The sequence below is a fragment of the Phyllopteryx taeniolatus genome, chromosome 18, assembly GCF_024500385.1.
Source record: "Phyllopteryx taeniolatus isolate TA_2022b chromosome 18, UOR_Ptae_1.2, whole genome shotgun sequence".
Taxonomy (NCBI): Eukaryota; Metazoa; Chordata; class Actinopteri; order Syngnathiformes; family Syngnathidae; genus Phyllopteryx; species Phyllopteryx taeniolatus.
This window is the reverse complement of record NC_084519.1, coordinates 1,423,794-1,442,949: the sequence shown is the minus strand read 5'-3', so window position 1 is coordinate 1,442,949 and position 19,156 is coordinate 1,423,794. Positions and strand designations below refer to the sequence as shown.

Sequence of the window (19,156 nt, the reverse complement as noted above, 5' to 3'; positions counted from 1 at the left end):
CATGGATGGTACCCAGAAGACAGACTGGCTGCTGCCCACCGCCTTACAGAACTCCTTCCATACTTTGGAGGAGAACTGAGTACCTCGGTCCGAGACCATGTCAATGGGGATTCTGTGGAGTTTAAACACATGAATAACAATGAGGTTAGTGGTTTCAAAGGCAGAGGGCAGCTTGGGGAGGGGTACGTAAGGGACATATTTCGAGAACCGATCAATAATGGTAAGAATGACAGTGTTACCTTCAGATGGAGGTAGGCCGGTTACAAAGTCCAAGGCAATGTGGGACCAAGGGTGGCTCGGAATAGGTAAGGGGCGCAGCAGACCAGCTGGGGGCAGATGTGAAGTCTTCCCTCGGGCACAGACGGAGCAGGCTTGGACGAACTCCCGGGTGTCTTTCACCAGGCTGGGACACCAGAAGTGCTGTTGTACGAATTGGATGGTGCGGGTGATTCCGGGATGACAGGTGAGTTTTGAATTGTGGGCCCACTGAAGAACGTCAGAACGTGCCGAATTGGGTACAAACAGCCGGTCAGGAGGTCCAGTCTTGGAATTCACATTTCTCAGGTTTGAAAAAGAGGCGGTTCTTAAGGCGACTCTGGAAGACTTGGCGGACATGATGGCGATGTTCTTTGGGAGAGTGGGAGAAGATGAGGATGTCGTCTAAATAGACAAAAACAAACCGGTTCAGCATATCACGGAGGACATCATTGATGAAGGTTTGGAAAACGGCGGGGGCGTTGATTAATCCAAACGGCATGACCAGGTATTCGAAGTGTCCAAGGGGGGTATTGAAACCAGTTTTCCATTTATCCCCCTCTCTAATGCGGATGAGATGGTATGCATTGCGTAGATCTGGGCGTCGCAGAGGGGTTCAAATGATGGGTCAATAAGGAGCAGCGGGGATTAATTTTTTACCGTGATGTCACTGAGTCCACGGAAATGGATGCAGGGGCAGAGAGTGGTTATTTTTCTTCTCAACAAAGAAAAAGCCAAAGGGGGAAGAAGAGAGCCAGATGAGTCCAGAAGCCAGGGAGTCACGGATATAGTCCTCCATAGCCTTTTTCTCAGGTTGAAGAGACGGCTGGAGGGGAGAGGGGCTCCCGGCAGGAGATCGATAGCGCAGTCATAAGGGTGGTGGAGGGGTAGTGAGATGGCAAGATCTTTACTGAAGACCAGAGAGAGGTTGTGGTATTCTTATGGCACACGGTAGAGGTCGACAGGTGTGGCAGATGGCTGAGGTTTGCTGGAGGGCGGAATGGCAGAAAAAAGACAATGAGAATGGCAGAAAGGACTCACCCGGTGATTGATAGGTGGGTCCAGTCGATGGCGGGGTTGTGCTTCTTGAGGACTAACAGAGTCTTAGGGGAGGGAATGACAAAAAGCTGGATGGTTTCCCGGTGATTGCCTGAGATGAGTAGAGTAAATGGAGCTGTTTGGTGGGTGACGGGAGATGAGTCGCCCGTCCAGGGCTGTGACCTTTTTTGAAGAAGGGAGGGGTTCGAGAGGAAGCTGGAGCTGACGTGCTCAACCCTCATGAATAAAACTATTGTCGGCGCCGGAGTCGATTAGAGCGGGAACCCGAGTATTGCAATCAGAGCCCAAGATAAATGAGGAAATAGTCATGCGGGAGGTAGAGATGGAAGAAGTATTAGTTTGGCTCACCACGGCGCTCTCAGTTCGTGGGGAGCCTGGTCTTTTTGTCTCACGTAACATGGCAATGAAGTGGCCTGGTTTTCCACAATAGATAGATAATTGTTGGTTGAAACGGCGCTGATGTTCCTGAGGGTCTAATCTGGTTTTGCTGAGTTGCATGGGCTCACCCAATGCAGTGGGGGGTGATGAGGAGGAGGTCAGGATTTCAGGATGCGGCTGAATAGTTAACGGGGCTCTGCCCGTGGAGGATCCTCATTGGCGAGCTCTCACCCACCTCTCCCATGCTCTTTCCCGTAAGCGATTGTCTAGTCAGATAGATATCGAAATTAAGTCCTTGAATGAGGAGGGCTCACACCTGGCTGCGAGCTTGTCCTTGAGCAGCTCAGAAAGAAAACAAAATACCCCTTAGCGTGGCGTCATCCCACCCACACTCACTCGCCAGAATTCTAAACTCTACAGAATAGGACACTGCGGCACTACAACCTTGAGTATGAGTAAGAAGGTGTCGAGTGGCTTCCGTGCCTTGAACGGGGTGCCCGAAGATGCGAGTACCGGGGAGGAATTATGCCATTGTGCTGGTTGGCCATTTGGCATCTTTACCACGTAGGAGATTGGTGACAAATGCGACTTTGGATTGTTCGGTAGGGTAGCTCAACGGTTGGAGATTGAATGCTAGGGAGCAATTTAAGAGGAATTGGCCACATGCACCTAAGTCCCCTGAGTAGGGCTCGGGCGGAGGAACGTGAGGCTCTTTGTACAGGAGGTGGGATTGATCGGAGGGTGTGGGCTCGGAAGGAATACTCACAGTGGGGGTGGCCGGAGTGCATTTGGGAAGATAAGAGGGATACTTGTTGCGAGAGGGTGTCATGAATCTCATGAAGAATTTTGTCCTGTCTACCAATGTGGGCGCCTTGGTGGGTGAGCGCTTCCCTTAACGGTTCCGAGGGGTTGCTGGGTCCATGAGGGCCTGAGTATTCTGTCACAATACAATCGCATCAATGTTGACTGGACCCAGAAGCAGGCGGAGGAAGTAGTGGAGGATGGTTTATTATAATAGAGTTAAGGGTAAGTATCTCCAATGTGATGATGTGATGGTGGACCGTCGGGGCAAGGAACGTGCAGGAAACGGTGACGTGAGCAGGTGGAAGAGTTTGGCGGCGTGGCTGGAGAGGACAGTGAGGCGGGGAGCATGGAAGGAGCACTGGGGACGAAGAAGAACAAGGGGGTAAGTCCAATCGTGGGGAGTGGAGTAGCTTACGTGCAAGAGAGCGAGAGACGGCCTGTGTAACACGGATGAACGTTAATACTCTGGCGCTGAAATCCTGGATCTGGGAGGCTTATATGCAGGCAATGACGAGTGCTGATTGACAACAGGTGCACGGCCGAGGTGGTGCCGATTACTGGGGAGAGAGAGAGATGGTGGGAGAGAGGGCCATAAAACGCCACCCAAGCTCCAAAAAAGGAACTGTAGGGCACAGAACACGACATTTTGCAGGGATATTTTCGACTGTTATATACTGTATGACAAGATTTTGCCATTGGTTAATGTTGATAGCTTGTTTATCTTTCCAGTTTAATAATATTGTTTTTTCAGCGATTGCTAGAATTGGTTGAGCATGTTTATTTTTAAAGATCTATACCTTTTAAATCGCACAATAGACAAAGATTAGGAGAAATTGTAATCCTACAGTTCAAAAGCACTGCACAGGCGTACAATGCCAAAGAGTGTGAAAATAAGTGTTTGGAGTGTTTTCAGTACAATGAGTACATATATTTGATGGAATTGCCCATTTTATGCATACTATGTTGCGTAATGTGTACTCTATGGAGTACTTTGAAGTTTATTAGCTGTAAATTACTGTTCTTTGACATTGAGAATATATTTCTGCAGATTTGCACCCAATATTCATTGTCAATATACACTGAGAGGTCTTTTTCCCATTTTGCGATTGGTAAATATATTGAATTAGTACTTGGTTTGTATACTCTTGAAAGGAGTTTTTTTGTTTTGTGGCACCTGGAGCCTATCCCAGCTGACTCTAGGCAAGAGGCGGGGTATAACCTGAACTGGTCGCCAGCCAATCACAGGGCACATATAAACAAAAAAACATTCACACTCACATTCACACCTATGGGCAATTTAGACTCTTCAATTAACCTACCATGCATGTTTTTGGGATCTCCAAGTAAGGAGTAGACAGCACAGCTATCTGTTTTCAAATGAATGGAGTAAAATTGAAGGAAAAATAAATATTCGAGTGCAGATATCTGAAAAATTAAAGTACACTAATGAATTATTCGTACTTTGTTCCTTGCCACCATTGTCCCATGTATATTAAAACAGAAAATTGCTCACACCACATTGCTTCTAATGATAAACGTGCAGAAGAAAATTACTGCCTGGGAGGTGAATCTCTCATGACTGATGCCAACTTGTTGTTGCTATAGTGTATTAACAGATACAGTATGTGTTTACCACTGTCATATGTTGCACTTAGTTCTGTTTCTGATTCTGTGGTCATCATCATATTTTTAATTTTATCACCAATGATGCCCTTCTGTTTACCCTTATTATTTTTATTTTTTTTATACCTCAGATAAAGACTGGGAAGACATTCGCAAGATGCCTGAATATCCAACACTTCAGAAAGACTTCAGAAGAACAACGTGAGTGACTTCTGCGGGGCTCTGGCTATTTAAAAGCCCCTGTACACCACATGGTCTCATTGAATCTGGGGCTCGTCCAATCCATTCCAATTGGTTAAATTAAGCAAAATAAATTTCAACAACCATTCAGACTGAAGGAGTTTTCAACAACCATTCAGAATGAAGGAGTTTTCAATTATATTGAGTTTTTTTTCCACTGTTGTTTTTTTACAGATATGCAAACAGCAGCTTGATCAAATACATGGAGAAACATAAGGTCAAACCAGATAGCAAAGTTTTCCTGTTGGTAAGTGGATCCTGTATATACAGGTACAGACGCACGCACACACTAATGCACCCGGACACACACGCACGCATGCACGTACAAACACTCACATGACTACATCAAAAATAAAATACCTAATTTCTGTAACTAAAACGTGATATGCTAAGATGAATTTTATTTTTTTCAATCATTTTTCTCAGATTTATGGAATTTACGGGAAAAATGAGTCAATTAACTACACTTAAAAAGGTGACGGTGACGTTATGGAACTAAAATAGGAGATCTTTGTTGAACATTCTTGACAAAAATCAGCTGCCATCTACGAGGATGATGAAAATGAAACGAGGGTGGACATTTCGGCAGGATAATGATCCAAAACATACTGCCAAGGAAACTCTCAATTGGTTTCAAAGAAAAAAAATATAGCTGCTAGAACGGCCCAGCCAATAACCTGACGTGAAACCAATTGAAAATCTACGGAAAGAACTAAAACTCAAGGTCCATAAAAGAAGCCCACGGACCCTTCGAGATTTGAAGACTGCTTGTGTGGAGGAATGGGCCAAAATCACACCAGAGCAATGCATGCGACTAGTTTCTCCATACAGGAGGCGTCTTGAAGCTGTCATTGCAAACAAAGGATTTTGTACAAAGTATTCAATAAATACCAGTTGGCATGTTCAATACTTTTTCCCTGTCATTTCACCTTATTACACACAACTTAGTTTCTGAGTTTATTTGTTCTACTTTCGTTGTGTGTATGGATTACTTGGGTTGTTCCCAACATCTGGTGAAATGTTCATGTCAATAGCACCTTTGGAAATATACTTGAGAAAAATGGTGACGTGTTAAATCCTTACTTCAGCCGCTGTATATAACTGTCTTAGATAACTCAAGATAATAACAAAAGTATATTGTTGGAGCCTATCCCAGCTAAGTGCGGGCAGGAGGCGGGGTACACCCTGAACTGGTTGCCAGCCAATCGCAGGGCACATGTAAACTAACAACCATTCGCACTCACATTCATACCTACGGACAATTTAGAGTTGTCAATAAACCTACCATGCATGTTTTTGTAATGTGGGAGGAAACCGCAGTACCTGAAGAAAACACACACAGGCACGGGGAGAACATGCAAACTCCACACAGACGAGGCCGGATTTTAACCCGGGTCCTCAGAATTGTGAGGCGGATGTGCTAACCAGTCGGCTACCGTGACACCTGTGGAGCCAATAATATAACGAATAGAAGAAATAGAATGCTTGTTTTTTCTCTGCTTTCAGCTCCAGAAACTGCTCACTATGGACCCCACCAAAAGAATCACATCAGAACAAGCACTGCAGGACCCCTACTTCCTGGAGGAGCCATTACCAACCACTGAGTGAGCCCTAGTAAAACTTTTCTAGAGAACTTCCTTTTTCATGATTTAGTCAAGAACAAAATAGGCCCCCTATGATGTAGTCCATGAAGTATAAAAAACGTTTTACATTCATTTACTGGTTTTCATCCTGTTTATTAGAGCAGCTGACTTTTTACAGTACTTGATTGGTGCAAAAACACAACAGACCTATATCTCTATCTTATACCTACAGCGTGTTTGCTGGGTGCCAGATCCCATATCCAAAGAGAGAGTTTCTCAATGAAGACGAACCAGAAGAGAAAGCAGAAAAGGTAATTCAATGTCTGTTTCACCAGGGAAAACCTAATGCATACTGTGTGTCAATTTGATTATTTGCAGAATAATGTATTCACTAACAGCAGTTTCCTCTGTCCCCTCATTAGAATTTTATACCATAAAAAAATGACCCTAGAATTGATGCTAGGATTTTGCCTGTTGTGCAGAAACACAGAGCACCTGGTCGTTGGTAAAATAACACATATTTTACTGTCTCTGATAACAAATGATATCTAATTGTGCGCTGCTTTTTAAATAGTCTTTCAGTGGCATTAAAACTCAGCTTGCGTGCTATGGTATTCTGCAGTGCTGCAATCGGGATGTGAAGTTTACCACCTGACACTAACTTCTTGCGCCTTGTTGTATTGAAAACATATTCCCTGTTCGACAAGTATCAGATGCTGACGTCACCACGCCAGCTAGTTGCCAGCCGTACGTGAGTCTACGTCCAACATTCACCCATCCTCCCTGCTTTCTTGGCTGTTCAAGAATTACCGCTAAGCTAACTTGCTCCGCACACGCTCCAAGCTGGAGCTGGCCTGCTAGCACGACTTAACACTGCCTTTCCAAGATGCATAGCCACTAATCTAATGTCATTAATCCTCGCCTCCATGGTGGTGAGGAAGCTATACTTCTGACAAGCATTATTGGAGGACAAGGAGTAGCTAACTAATCATGAAAAGCACGAGCTGAAAGAGATATCAGAAGATGGAAAAGCCCTGCAAACTGCAAAGCTAACATAAAATGTAGTGTAGCAAAACACCAGAAAAAGTGCTTAAGTGGTACAGCAAACTTTGAAACAGAAGTCTGGCTGGAACCAAAAGTAAGAAAATTAATAAGTGTCTAGAATTAAAGTAATACAACAGGTACAAAGCTAGCACAGATGTCTGAAAACCGGAAATGGATCACTTCGTTACTGCAGACGTCAGCCAGGTGAAGGCCATTTTTGTCAAAAGTATATTAAACTCCCCTCCTTGAGCCGTCACCTTGTCGTGGTGGGGGGTTTGTGTGTCCCAGTGATCCCATGAGCTAAGTTGTCTGGGGCTTTATGCCCCTGGCAGGGTCACCCATGACAAACAGGTCCTAGTTGAGGGACCAGACAAAGCATGGCTCAAAGACCCCTAATGATGACGACAAACAATGGACTTTGTTTTCCCTTGCCCGGACGCGGGTCATTGGGGCCCCCCACTGGAGCCAGGCCTGGTGGTGGGTCTCAAAGGCGAGCGCCTGGTGGGCACCCATGGGGCCCGGCCGGGCACAGCCCAAAATGGTAACGGGCACAGCCCGAAAGGGTAACGTGGGTCCCCCTTCCCACGGGCTCACCACCTGTGGGAGGGGCCATAGGGGTCGGGTGCAGTCGGAGCTTGGCGGTGGCCGTAGGCAGGGACCTTGGAGATCCGATCCCCGGCTACAGAAGCTGCCTCTAGGGACGTGGAATGTCACCTCTCTGGCCGGAGAAGGAGCCCGAGCTGGTGTGTGAGGTCGAGAAGTTCGGACTAGATATAGTCGGACTCGCCTCCATGCACAGCTTTGGGGTCTGGTACCAGTTCTCTTGAGAGGGGTTGGACTCTCTTCCACTCTGGAGGTGCCCACGGTGAGAGGCGCCGAGCAGGTGTTGGTACTTATTGCCCCCCGGCTTGGCGCCTGTACGTTGGGGTTCACCCCGGTGGACGAGAGGGTAGCCTCCCTCTGCCTTCGGGTGGGGGGACGGGTCCTGACTGTTATTTCTGCCTATGCACCAAATAGCAGTTCAGAGTACCCTCCATTTTTGGAGTCTTTGGAGGGGGTGCTGGAGAGCGCTCCCACTGGGGACTCCATCGTTCTGCTGGGGGACTTCAATGCTCACGTGGGCAATGACAGTGAGACCTGGAAGGGCGCGATTGGGAGGAACGGCGCCCCTCGATCAGAACCCGAGCGGTGTTCTGTTATTGGACTTCTGTGCTCGTCACGGATTGTCCATAACGAACACCATGTTCAAGCATAAGGGTGTCCACACGTGCACTTGGCACCAGGACAGCCTAGGTCGCAGTTCGATGATCGACTTTGTGGTCGTGTCATCGGACTTGCGGCCACGTCTTGGACACTCGGGTGAAGAGAGGGGCGGAGCTGTCAACTGATCACCACCTGGTGGTGAGTTGCTCCGATGGTGGGGGAAGATGCCGGTCTGATGTGGCAGGTCCAAACGTATTGTGAGGGTCTGCTGGGAACGTCTGGCAGAATCCCCTGTCAGAAGGAGTTTCAACTCCCACCTCTGACAGAACTTTGCTCATGTTCCGGGGGAGGCGGGGGACATCGAGTCCGAGTGGACCATGTTCCGCGCCTCCATTGCTGAGGCGGCCGACCGGAGCTGTGGAGCAGTGGCCATAAGGTGGCCTGTCGTGGCGGCAATCCCCGAACCCGTTGGTGGACACCAACGGTGAGGGATGCCGTCAAGCTGAAGAAGGAGTCCTATCGGGCCTTTTTGGCCTGTGGGACTCCTGAGGCAGCCGATGGGTACCGGCTTGTGAAGCGGAATGCAGCTCTGGTGGTGGCTGAAGCAAAAACTCGGGTATGGGAGGAGTTCGGTTAGGCCATGGAGAAAGACTTCTGGACGGCTTCGAGGAAATTCTGGTCCACCATCCGGCGTCTCAGGATAGAAAAGCAGTGCACCACCAACGCTGTGTATAGTGGGGATGGGGCGCTGCTGACCTCGACTCGGGACATTGTGAGTCGGTGGGGAGAATATTTCGAAGACCTCCTCAATTCCAACGACACGCCTTCCCATGAGGAAGCATAGTCTGGGTTCTCTGAGGCGGGCTCTCCTATCTCTGGGGTTGAGGTCACCGAGGTGGTTAAAAAGCTCCTTGGTGGCAAGGCCCCAGGGGTGGATGAGATTCGCCTGGAGTTCCTAAAGGCTCTGGATGTTGTGGGGCTGTCCTGGTTGACACGTCTCTGCAACATCGCGTGGACATCGGGGACAGTGCCTCTGGATTGGCAGACTGGGATGGTGGTCCCCCTTTTTAAGAAGGGGGACCGGAGGGTGTGTTCCAACTCCAGGGGGATCACATTCCTCAGCCTCCCTGGTAAGGTCTATTCAGGGGTGCTGGAGAGGAGGGTCCGTCGGGAAGTCGAATCTCAGATTCAGCAGGAGCAGTGTGGTTTTCGTCCTGGCCGTGGAACAGTGGACCAGCTCTACACCCTCGGCAGGGTCCTCGAGGGTGCATGGGAGTTCGCCCAACCAGTCTACATGTGTTTTGTGGACTTGGAGAAGGCGTTCGACCGTGTCCCTCGGGGAGTCCTGTGGAGGGTGCTTCGGGAGTATGGGGTACCGAACCCCCTGATACGGGCTGTTCGGTCCGCATATCCAGGAGTAAGTCGGACTCGTTCCCGGTGAGGGTTGGACTCCGCCAAGGCTGCCCTTTGTCACCGATTCTGTTCATAACTTTTATGGACAGAATTTCTAGGCGCAGCCGAGGCGTAGAGGGGGTCCGGTTTGGTGGCCTCAGTATTGCATCTCTTCTTTTTGCATATGATGTGGTTCTGCTGGCTTCATCAAGCCGTGGCCTCCAACTCTCACTGAAGCAGTTTGCAGCCGATTGTGAAGCGGCTGGGATGAGAATCAGCACCTCCAAATCAGAGGCCATGGTCCTCAGTCAGAAAAGGGTGGCATGCCCTCTTCATGTCGGGGATGAGATCCTGCCCCAAGTGGAAGAGTTCAAGTATCTTGGGGTCTCGTGGGTCGTGACCAAAAGAACAAGATCCCGGATACAAGCAGCCGAAATGAGTTTCCTCCGCAGGGTGTCCGGGCTCTCCCTTAGAGATAGGGTGAGAAGCTCGGTCATCCGGGAGGATCTCAGAGTAGAGTTGCTGCTCCTCCACATCGAGAGGAGCCAGATGAGGTGGCTGGGGCATCTGATTCGGATGCCTCCCGGACGCCTCTCTGGTGAGGTGTTCCGGGCACGTCCCACCTGGAGGAGACACATGACACGCTGGAGAGACTACGTCCTTCGGTTGGCCTGGGAACGCCTCGGGATCCTCCCGGAAGAGATGGATGAAGTGGCTGGGTAGAGGGAAGTCTGGGCGTCCCTGCTAAAGCTACTACCCCCGCGACCCGACCCGGATAAGCGGTAGAAAATGGATGGATGGTATATTAAAGTTGAAATCCCCTCATTCATCCCCAAAACTCGTCTGACTGAAGAGAGCAATTTATTATTTGTGGCAAATCAGCGAGCACTGACTTCGCAATAGCTTTGAAAAAGTCAGATGGTATTGAGTCAAGACAGCTCGTTGGTGGTTTCAGCTGCTGAACCGTTTTCTTTACAGTTTTTTGGTCAACTGTATCAAATTCGGACATGGTAATCGAGTTTTTCCTGGGTGGCTTCATATGTAGTATAATTTTATCATTTTGCTGATTTGTGCTGATATTTAACCTGATGGATTTTATTTTTTCACTAAAATAACAAGCAAATTCATTGCATTAGGAGTTCTGGAACTATCTGATTCAGGGGGGTTGTGACCTTGTCAAACACAGAAAACAGAGTGTGAGTATTGTTGAAGTTGTTACTGATGAGTTCAGAAAAGTGTTGCTGTCTCGCCCTAACTCTTGGTTAAAATTACAGACTGTCTGTAGAGGTCATAGTCAATTTGGAGTTTATTTTTTCTCCACTTACGTTCTGCTTTCCTACACTTTGATTTCGAGGTCTATTACCATCATTGTGCTCTTCCACGGTGTTCTAGGTCGCCTCAAGATAGTCTTAGTTTCAATAGGAGCGATAGCATTCATGACATTTGAGATTTTCCAGGTGAAATTATCCAAATGTTCATCAACTATCTCAGCATTCCCAGTTTCTGGCACCGCTAAGGTCTCCATAAACGTAGTGGCGGGACTCTCATTTATGTACCTTTTCTTAATAAACATAGAGGTTGTCTGAACTTTTGGAAGAATCTGTAATTTAAAAAATACACAAAAATGGTCAGAAATAGCCATATCCTTGATGTAAATTGATAGAATTACAACATCCTTAAAGATGACCAAGTCTAAGATTTGACCTTGAGTGTGGGTTGGACTCTTAATATGTTGAGAGAGGTCAAATGTGCCTGGTATAGAAGAGAGTTCTTTCGATTTTTTTTTTCCATGTTATTAACATGAATATTAAAATCTCCCGTTATGACAAAATAGTTGTAGCCAGTACAAATAACTGACAGCAGTTCTGAAAAATCCTCCATAAATTTTCTATTGTATCTTGGAGATCTATAAATTATTAAAACAATAAACTTTGGGTCATCTTTAACTGAAAAACAGAGATATTCAAAAGAGCCAAAATCCAACCAACCATTTTCTGAGCCGCTTCTCCTCACTAGGGTCGTGGGCGTGCTGGAGCCTATCCCAGCTATCATCGGGCAGGAGGCGGGGTACACCCTGAACTGGTTGCCAGTCAATCGCAGGGCACATATAAACAAACAACCATTCGCACTCACATTAACACCTACGGGCAATTTAGAGTTGTCAATTAACCTACCATGCATGTTTTTGGGATGTGGGAGGAAACCGGAGTGCCCGGAGAAAACCCACGCAGGCACGGGGAGAACATGCAAACTCCACACAGGGGGGGCCGGGGATTGAACCCCCACTCCTCAGAACTGTGAGGCAGACGCTCTAACCAGTCGGTCACCGTGCCGCCAGAGCTAAAATCACCCAGTATAATTTCTTTACACTTAAATAATGACTGAAAAATAAGAGCAATACCACTCTTTTTTTCCCTATTTGACACTTGTTCATAAAATTAAAATCTGCTGGTGTCGCCTCATTTAAAATGGTATTACAGCTACTTTCCGTTAACCACGTTTCATTTAGTAACAAAAAGTCCAGATCATAGGTTGTAATGATGTCATTAATCAACACTGATTTATTTCCCTGACCTGATGTTGAAAAGAGCTAGTCTCGCAGAGATAACTGGAGACAATGGTTTGATAGATTCACATTTTATCCTCACTAAGTTTGTTGTTCTACCTTTTTTGTGCCATATTTCTTTGACCAACTTTCTGTCCCTTGTAATTACAGGGATGAAAAATGCCTGATCTCAATAGGGGTCTGACTTCTTCTGGAAAAGATCCCGCAGATATCAGTCAGATTCGCAGATAAGATTCTTCATGGGTGGAGGAGGCATCTTAGTGGACGGTGGTTTCAGGCGAGGGGGGATGGGAGGAAGATCTTGCCGTGGGGTGGGCTGGACTCCAATATTGACAATAGCCTTCACCCTGTCCGTCACACCTAACATGTAGTAGAGAGTGAGTTTTGCGTTGGGCTTTGCTACACTGTGGCAGGGAGGGGTGTGGGAGATTGAAAGTGCTGCCTCATCTCATTTTGTTCCTCCAATTGGTTGAGTGACGCTGATAAATCAATCTGCGCCTCGTGTGGCCTTATCGCTTGTTTCTCCGATTGTTTGGGAACAACTGCATCTTTTTGTCCTTCAGCCGGGTCAGCAAAGCCAGTGTCCAAAGACGTCATTATGAATCTATGTATTCCCTGCCAATGCCGTCTAAAGACGTCGATGGCATTTTTTTAACGGGGATGGGTGGGGGAGGGTCTTGTGTAGTTTATGTGTGTTCGTCAAGCCTCTGGATAATAGAAATTAGCTCACACCATAAGAATACACAGCCCATGTCTACTGAGGTGCATTAGTACACAGTTTGTGTCATATGATGGCGATCCAAACTCCAAAAACCTTTTGAACTTTGGGGCATTTTTCACCCAAAATTTGTCCGACATCACATTTTACAACTTTTAAAGATTCCCCGAATACAAAATCCCTCCAGCACATTTATGGCTCGTCTGCCATAGGTTGAGCATGCCAACAGTGAAACATGCCTGTTGTTTTCTCTGTGCAGCCTCTGAGAGCCCACAGCTCCTCCATCACACTGAAAAACAACAGCTGATCCAATTGTGTTACTGACCTTGCCCTCAGTCACATGTGGCTGAGCTTGCTGCAGTTTCCTGAAAATGTGACGTTAGTAATTGTGTAGTAGGTGTCACAGGAACTAAAATCCCACCAAAATAGACTGCGTTTTCTTTTTTCTTCCTCGCTGCTTCTAATGTTCAGTTCGAATTTTTCCAGTTCTCTTTGTTGACATACTCTTTAACTCCTTTACTGCCATTGACGGCTTTTGAAGTCAAATATCCATGTTAACCATGAGGTTCTGCCATTGAATGAGTTTTAAATATACAGCCATAAAATTGTTGACATTTGTGTGAAAAAGTGGTAAGACTGTTGCAGGTGAGTAGCCCAAAGGATTTCAGACTGGCAGACTTAATCGTTTTTTTTCAGCTCAGTGCTTGTCTGTTAAGCTGTTGCCCTGTGTGCCTGCAGAACCAGACGCAACAGCACCAGCAGACAACAGGCCAGACTCAGACCCAGAACCAGCAACAAATGGCAGGCCAGCAGGCCCCATCTCAGCAGAACTTAACCCAAACCAATGGCACCTCCGGAGCCACAGGAGCCAACGCTGGCGTGGGTTTACAACATGGACAGGACCAGGGCCCCCCCAATAAAAAAACCCGTATTGGGCCCTCTGGTACCTCTTCGGGCACCGGAGTGCTCCAGTCAGAGTACCAGGTTAGTATAATGGGTCACAGTCAAAAGCTCAAGGTTCGCATTTCAGTTCCTCTTATGTTTTGTGGTGATGGCGGAAAAAGTGGAGTAGCCCATCGCAGCGAAGCAGAGAAGCGAGGCAGAATAAATCTCAAAAACTGATTTATTTTCAAAAACGCAAATTGGCAAACAAGGCACATGGAAAAATCTAAATACTAAATTAACAAAGTCCCCAAAAAACAACGTTCAAAGTAACAAAGAAACACTAGGGATAAACATTCTTAGTGCTGCCTCATCTCATTCCTCATTCGTTCCTCCGATTGTTTGGGTGACCCTGATGTAGCAATTATGTATGAAATAAGAATTGTAATTAATTTAGGATAAAGTAATAAGCCGGGAGCGGCGTGACTTCCGGTTTATCGTAATTTTGATTTAATTGTTAAAAATCAAACTAATGTCTCGAAAAGGGCACCACGTCAAATTTTTCAAGTTTACCTTTAGGCGAAATGACGACAAACCTTTTAAATCAGTCTCAGAATCAGGAGGTTGCTACACTCTACGACATTTTGAGTCCTAGGTTACAGAGGTTTACTTAAATTCAGAACACACACAAAATACGAGCACGAGTGGAATTTTATGGTATATTTAATGAAGCACACAACTACAACTACAAACTACAACAAGAACATAACACTAAGGGTAAATGAAAGGAAGAAAATAAGGCGTACGAAAATGGAAAAGAGGGCATCATCTGTGGTCGCTGGGCTAAGATAAATGAGCGTGTGAGCGTTTAATGCGTTGAGTCAGAGTGAGAGAAGGCAAAGTTGGGATTTCGTACGAAGCCAGTAATTTCCCCACAATTATTACGCACTGATGTTGTACATCATAGTAAGGATTGCAGTGTCGACTCACGAACGCAGATCAGCTGGTCTTTGGGGTGGGCTTCCTCCGGACCTCAGGCGGAAACGAAGAAGGTTCGGTTGAAGAAAAACCAGATGCACGAAAATAAAAAGAAATAGGAAAGGAAAATGATTGTCCCGTTTGGGATGCGCACATAACGTCCCTGCCGATTGACCTGGTGGCGGGCCAAGCTCTGGCCCTCAGAGGCGTGTGGGATCCGTCCGGGATGCAGCTGCTCGTTGAGGCCCCGCCGACCGATCGTGGCTATGGAAAGCGATCGGAGCCGCATGGTCGACTTCTTCGATCGAAAACGCTGCCAGCTTGGTTGCGGCGGGCGTTTGCGCACATGGTGGCACCCGGAGATGCCCGAGGACAAAAAGGGAACAAAAGAAGGGGGCGGGGTGGCCGGAGGCGAGCTAGCAGCACAGATACCGGAGGCGAGCTACCAGCACAGAAGGAAAAACTCAACTCAGCTCAGCTCAACTCTACTCCAACTCCAACTCTCTGAGAAAGGTGTGAGTTTAGAGTTAAGTACCCCAGGGGCGGGGTGCAGGAAGAGGGAGTGCCGACTTGGAGAAGACCGCGCCCACCAGCCTGAATCTTGTCTACAAATTTGAGTAAATAGGTTTTAAAATTATATTCATCTCAAACACTCCCAACTTTGTACTCTCACGCATAGAATCATTGTTTAAACTTTGGTCGTGGTAGAAGGGTTGCTTATTGTTCAATACAACATTTCGTACAGTTTGATTTCAAATCATGAACCGCTTTCAAAATCATGAGGACCTGTCAAAGTGAGAATGGGGACATAGACACCATGGCATACGTTTGGAATATTTCTACAGAGTTTGCAAGGTATAAAAAACTGACTGTTATCTTTTGCTAACAAACATCAGAGGCACGTCAACAAGTTCTGGCGCTTGCAGTTCCTCTCAACGCCAATGGGTGGAGCCTCACGCGCATCGGTGGATATTAACCACATAGTCTTCCCCAACCATTTGGTCCGGGAAGGGGTCTTTTGAAGACAGGAATCAAGATTTGACGGGAAGCTGCTAATTAGGTTAAGGTCCATTTGACGTACACCAGGCATTGTCCTAGTCGCTGTCTTACAGTAGGGCAACGTGGGGGTTCTCAGGTGGTCACGAGTCTCTGTGACGCCTCAAAGTTGCGGCATGCATGTCGGCGACGCTGATGAATCCATATGCGCCTCGTGTCGCCTTATCTCTTGTTCCTCCTATTGTTTGGGAACAACTGCAGAGTCCTGCGCTTTTTGTCCTTCAGGCGTGTCAACAAGGCCAATGTTTTCCTTTCGGGCCGCTGAATGACGTACACAGTAGAAATGTTGGCTGCCAATAACTTAACCCCTTGTCTATATAGACAGAAACCGTCTGCCTTGTAAAGATGTCTGCGCTCACAAAAAAATGCAGAAATTGTCGATGAAACTTACGGATAGTGCAGTACACACTTCTTTGAGCCATTTATTTAATTAACTGAGCCCATTGAAACGTTCATCTCCAACTCGTACCATTGGCAGAGGTCCACTTATGAAAACCTCAGCATCTAAACATTGCACTTTTGTTCGGAGATCAATGAAATCTCGCTTCAGGGCCTCTGGTTGCTGCTTGACAACATCCAGGGCCCCTGTGTGTATAATGACAGATTTCACAGTTGGGTGCTCATTAGTGATCTCTAGGATTTTTTTAGAGATCAGACACCATGTCACTGGTAAAACACCGAACATTGGTGGTGTTCTCACTGCAAAAACTTTTCACATCCTTGACAGCTCCATCACCAACTTAACATTTGGGGTGCCATTTTTTTCTTGTATGATTTAGTTACATACCTTTCAGTGGAAGTAGGGGATGAGCATTGTTGGCCAGGGTCTTGTAAACGTGGCTCAAATCTATTTGTAAGTCTGATGTCAATGTTTTGCATTGACTCGCGTCCTTTTTTCTTTCCCTTCGCTGTAGCGACCGTCCACGGCCGCTCTCTCGGGGTTGAAGAAGCACGCAACGCAGGCCAGCTGGATTCCTCGGTAATCTGCTGGTGTTGTGTCCTCCCATTTAGATGCTGTCCCATATCTTTGGGCTTTACTCCCAGTAAATTCCGGGGAGAACTGCTGGATGATCCATTACCGTTTCCACAGTCCACATCCGTCCTCTTTGTTGAGCTAAGTGGCTGTCTGTTAGCACGCTTCTACTCACCATTTTGAGACATCGGTAGAGTGGTTTCCTTCCCCGACTGCCCATTTACATCCACGTACACTTCAAGACGGTGGATTTTCGTTTCCATGACAGCCATCTTTTGTAGCAGTTTGTGATCGTCTTCCGTGGAAAAGGGAGGCATCTTGTTGCTGGTCTCGTTGCTAATAGCAGGCTTGTGCCAATTAGCAGGCCATGCTCACGTAATCGTAAGGGGTTATCAAAAAAATATTGGAATATGGCAACAACTGACTGTATCTACAAAAAAAGTACAGTCCCATAAGTTTAAAAATATCCAGGAGTCGCTTCTTCTAATTTCTTTGGAAGAAGAAAAACAAGCTTATCAGCAAGAAAAATCTAAACAGGGGCGAAGCAAACAGAGCGAGCAGAATATCGTCTGAACTGTATGAGAGCGTCTGTTGTTTAAAAATACATATTTTTGGCATCTTGTGATTTTGAAACGTGAACATGGGTGACAAAAATTATTGAATGGGGGATTCTGCTTATAAAGATAAAATGTAGAATTTTCTCCTGATTTGGTGTGAACACAAAAGACGTGGCAGATGTAGATTGAATCTTATGCCCAAATCCAGCCAATTTAGACTAATGCGAGCCATTGCTACTTGTGTTTGTGAAGTCTGTCCATGAAAGATTTGGAGTGATCTTTGATTGCTCCCAGTATCCACAGGTAGAACTTTTAAGAACCCTTTGAACAGTTTCTTCAGTTTGACTCTGCCTGCCTACGTCAGCATCCTGTGTGATATTCCCCTACTGTCAAACTACTACTACTCCAACTCCTGTAGCAAAATATTGACATCGTCAATCAAAAGTGAGCTTTTTTATCTTTGAAAGAGCAGAATTTTTGATATAATTTGAGAGATTTATTTATTTTACTGTACCTGTATGTACTCGAAAACAAACTAGAAAAGTGTATAACCGTACAGTACTTTTATTGCTCAGTGTTTTTCTCAATGTCTTTATGTCTCAAAAGTATACCAGAGACAAATTCCTTGTGTGTGTTTTTGGACATACTTGGCAAAATAAAGATGATTCTGATTCTGCAACGTACAATTTTAGCAACGCAAAAACAGCCTCCCCCTTGCGTCAAAGGTCGTTAATTCCACCCAATCCCTCCCGCCTGTGCTTCAGTGGTCTCTAAGCATGCTTAGATAAGGTGTCTTGCAGACAGAGTTGATAACACATCACGGTGGTGCCTGTTGCTTTTCCGTTTTATGACAACACTAAAAGGAAGCACATTTCTGGGTTGTGCATGTGTGATGTCAATTTGTGTAGAGCCAAATATGAGGTGCCTCATAGCTGTACAGTAGTTAGTTGGTCAGACTACATGAGTAACTCTATTCCATACGTACAGTACAGTGCATCCGTATACAGTAGGTTGCACAAAGACATGCTGCATGTGGCTCATGTTAGCTATCAGCTACCAGCAGAGCTTATTATTGATTGACGTAGCCAACGCGATGGCACTCAGGAACTTCTGTCGTCAGCCTACTTTTTCCCTATCATCGATTCCATTCCCACAGGCCACCATAGACCACTCTCCTTTAATGCTGACATAATAGACACAGGCAGGACACAGGTTCAAATCCGGCCTCACCTGTGTGGAGTTTGCATGTTCTCCCTGTGCCTGCGTGGGTTTTCTCCAGGTACTCCTCTGCCATTAATCCATTCTAGCCTTCCCTCCCGCCCAAAAATTGTTGTATTATGTATTTTAATGACGGAAAATAGGATGCCGTAATATTGTACTTTATACAAACATACAGTAATGACATAATTTTGACATTTTTTTTGTCACACTGCATCAGTTGAATTGCCATTGGGCTGCTCTTTCTGGTGTGACGGGCTTGGCCAACCTGGGAACTGTACAAAACATACAGACGCATATACTGTATATTAGGGCAGCACAATTAATCGAATTTTAATCGTGATCTCGATGAAATAATCCTGATTGTCTGCAATATTTACATTTAAAATGTGGGCACTGCTGCATATGAAAAGTGCTTCGTTTGCAGCAGTGCCCGCAACCTAGTCAGCCAGCCACCAGGAGGCGAACATATGGTTAAGGCTTCATTAAGCACCGGCAAAGCGCTCTGGGGCCAACTTGCAAATAAAAGCCTAAAATGGCATTGATGTCCAATGTAGTAATATATGAAGCTTTTATTTTGAAGTTGGCCCTCTTAGCACGCTGGCGGAGAGGACCAATGGTCAAGAA

General features: G+C 46.3%; 1 protein-coding gene across 3 annotated transcripts in view; it reads left to right on the top strand.

Moving 5' to 3' along the window:
• Window positions 1-19,156, top strand: part of cdk19 (cyclin dependent kinase 19) — a 78,214-nt gene that overhangs the window by 53,643 nt on the left and 5,415 nt on the right. For 2 of the 3 annotated variants that reach the window (XM_061754270.1, XM_061754268.1), the window contains 6 exons: window positions 4,251-4,320; window positions 4,534-4,606; window positions 5,866-5,963; window positions 6,175-6,253; window positions 13,604-13,849; window positions 16,696-16,760. In XM_061754270.1, coding sequence (XP_061610254.1) covers window positions 4,251-4,320; window positions 4,534-4,606; window positions 5,866-5,963; window positions 6,175-6,253; window positions 13,604-13,849; window positions 16,696-16,760 — 631 coding nt within the window. The remainder of the gene's footprint in view (window positions 1-4,250; window positions 4,321-4,533; window positions 4,607-5,865; window positions 5,964-6,174; window positions 6,254-13,603; window positions 13,850-16,695; window positions 16,761-19,156) is intronic. The other variant, XM_061754269.1, reaches the window with a different exon arrangement.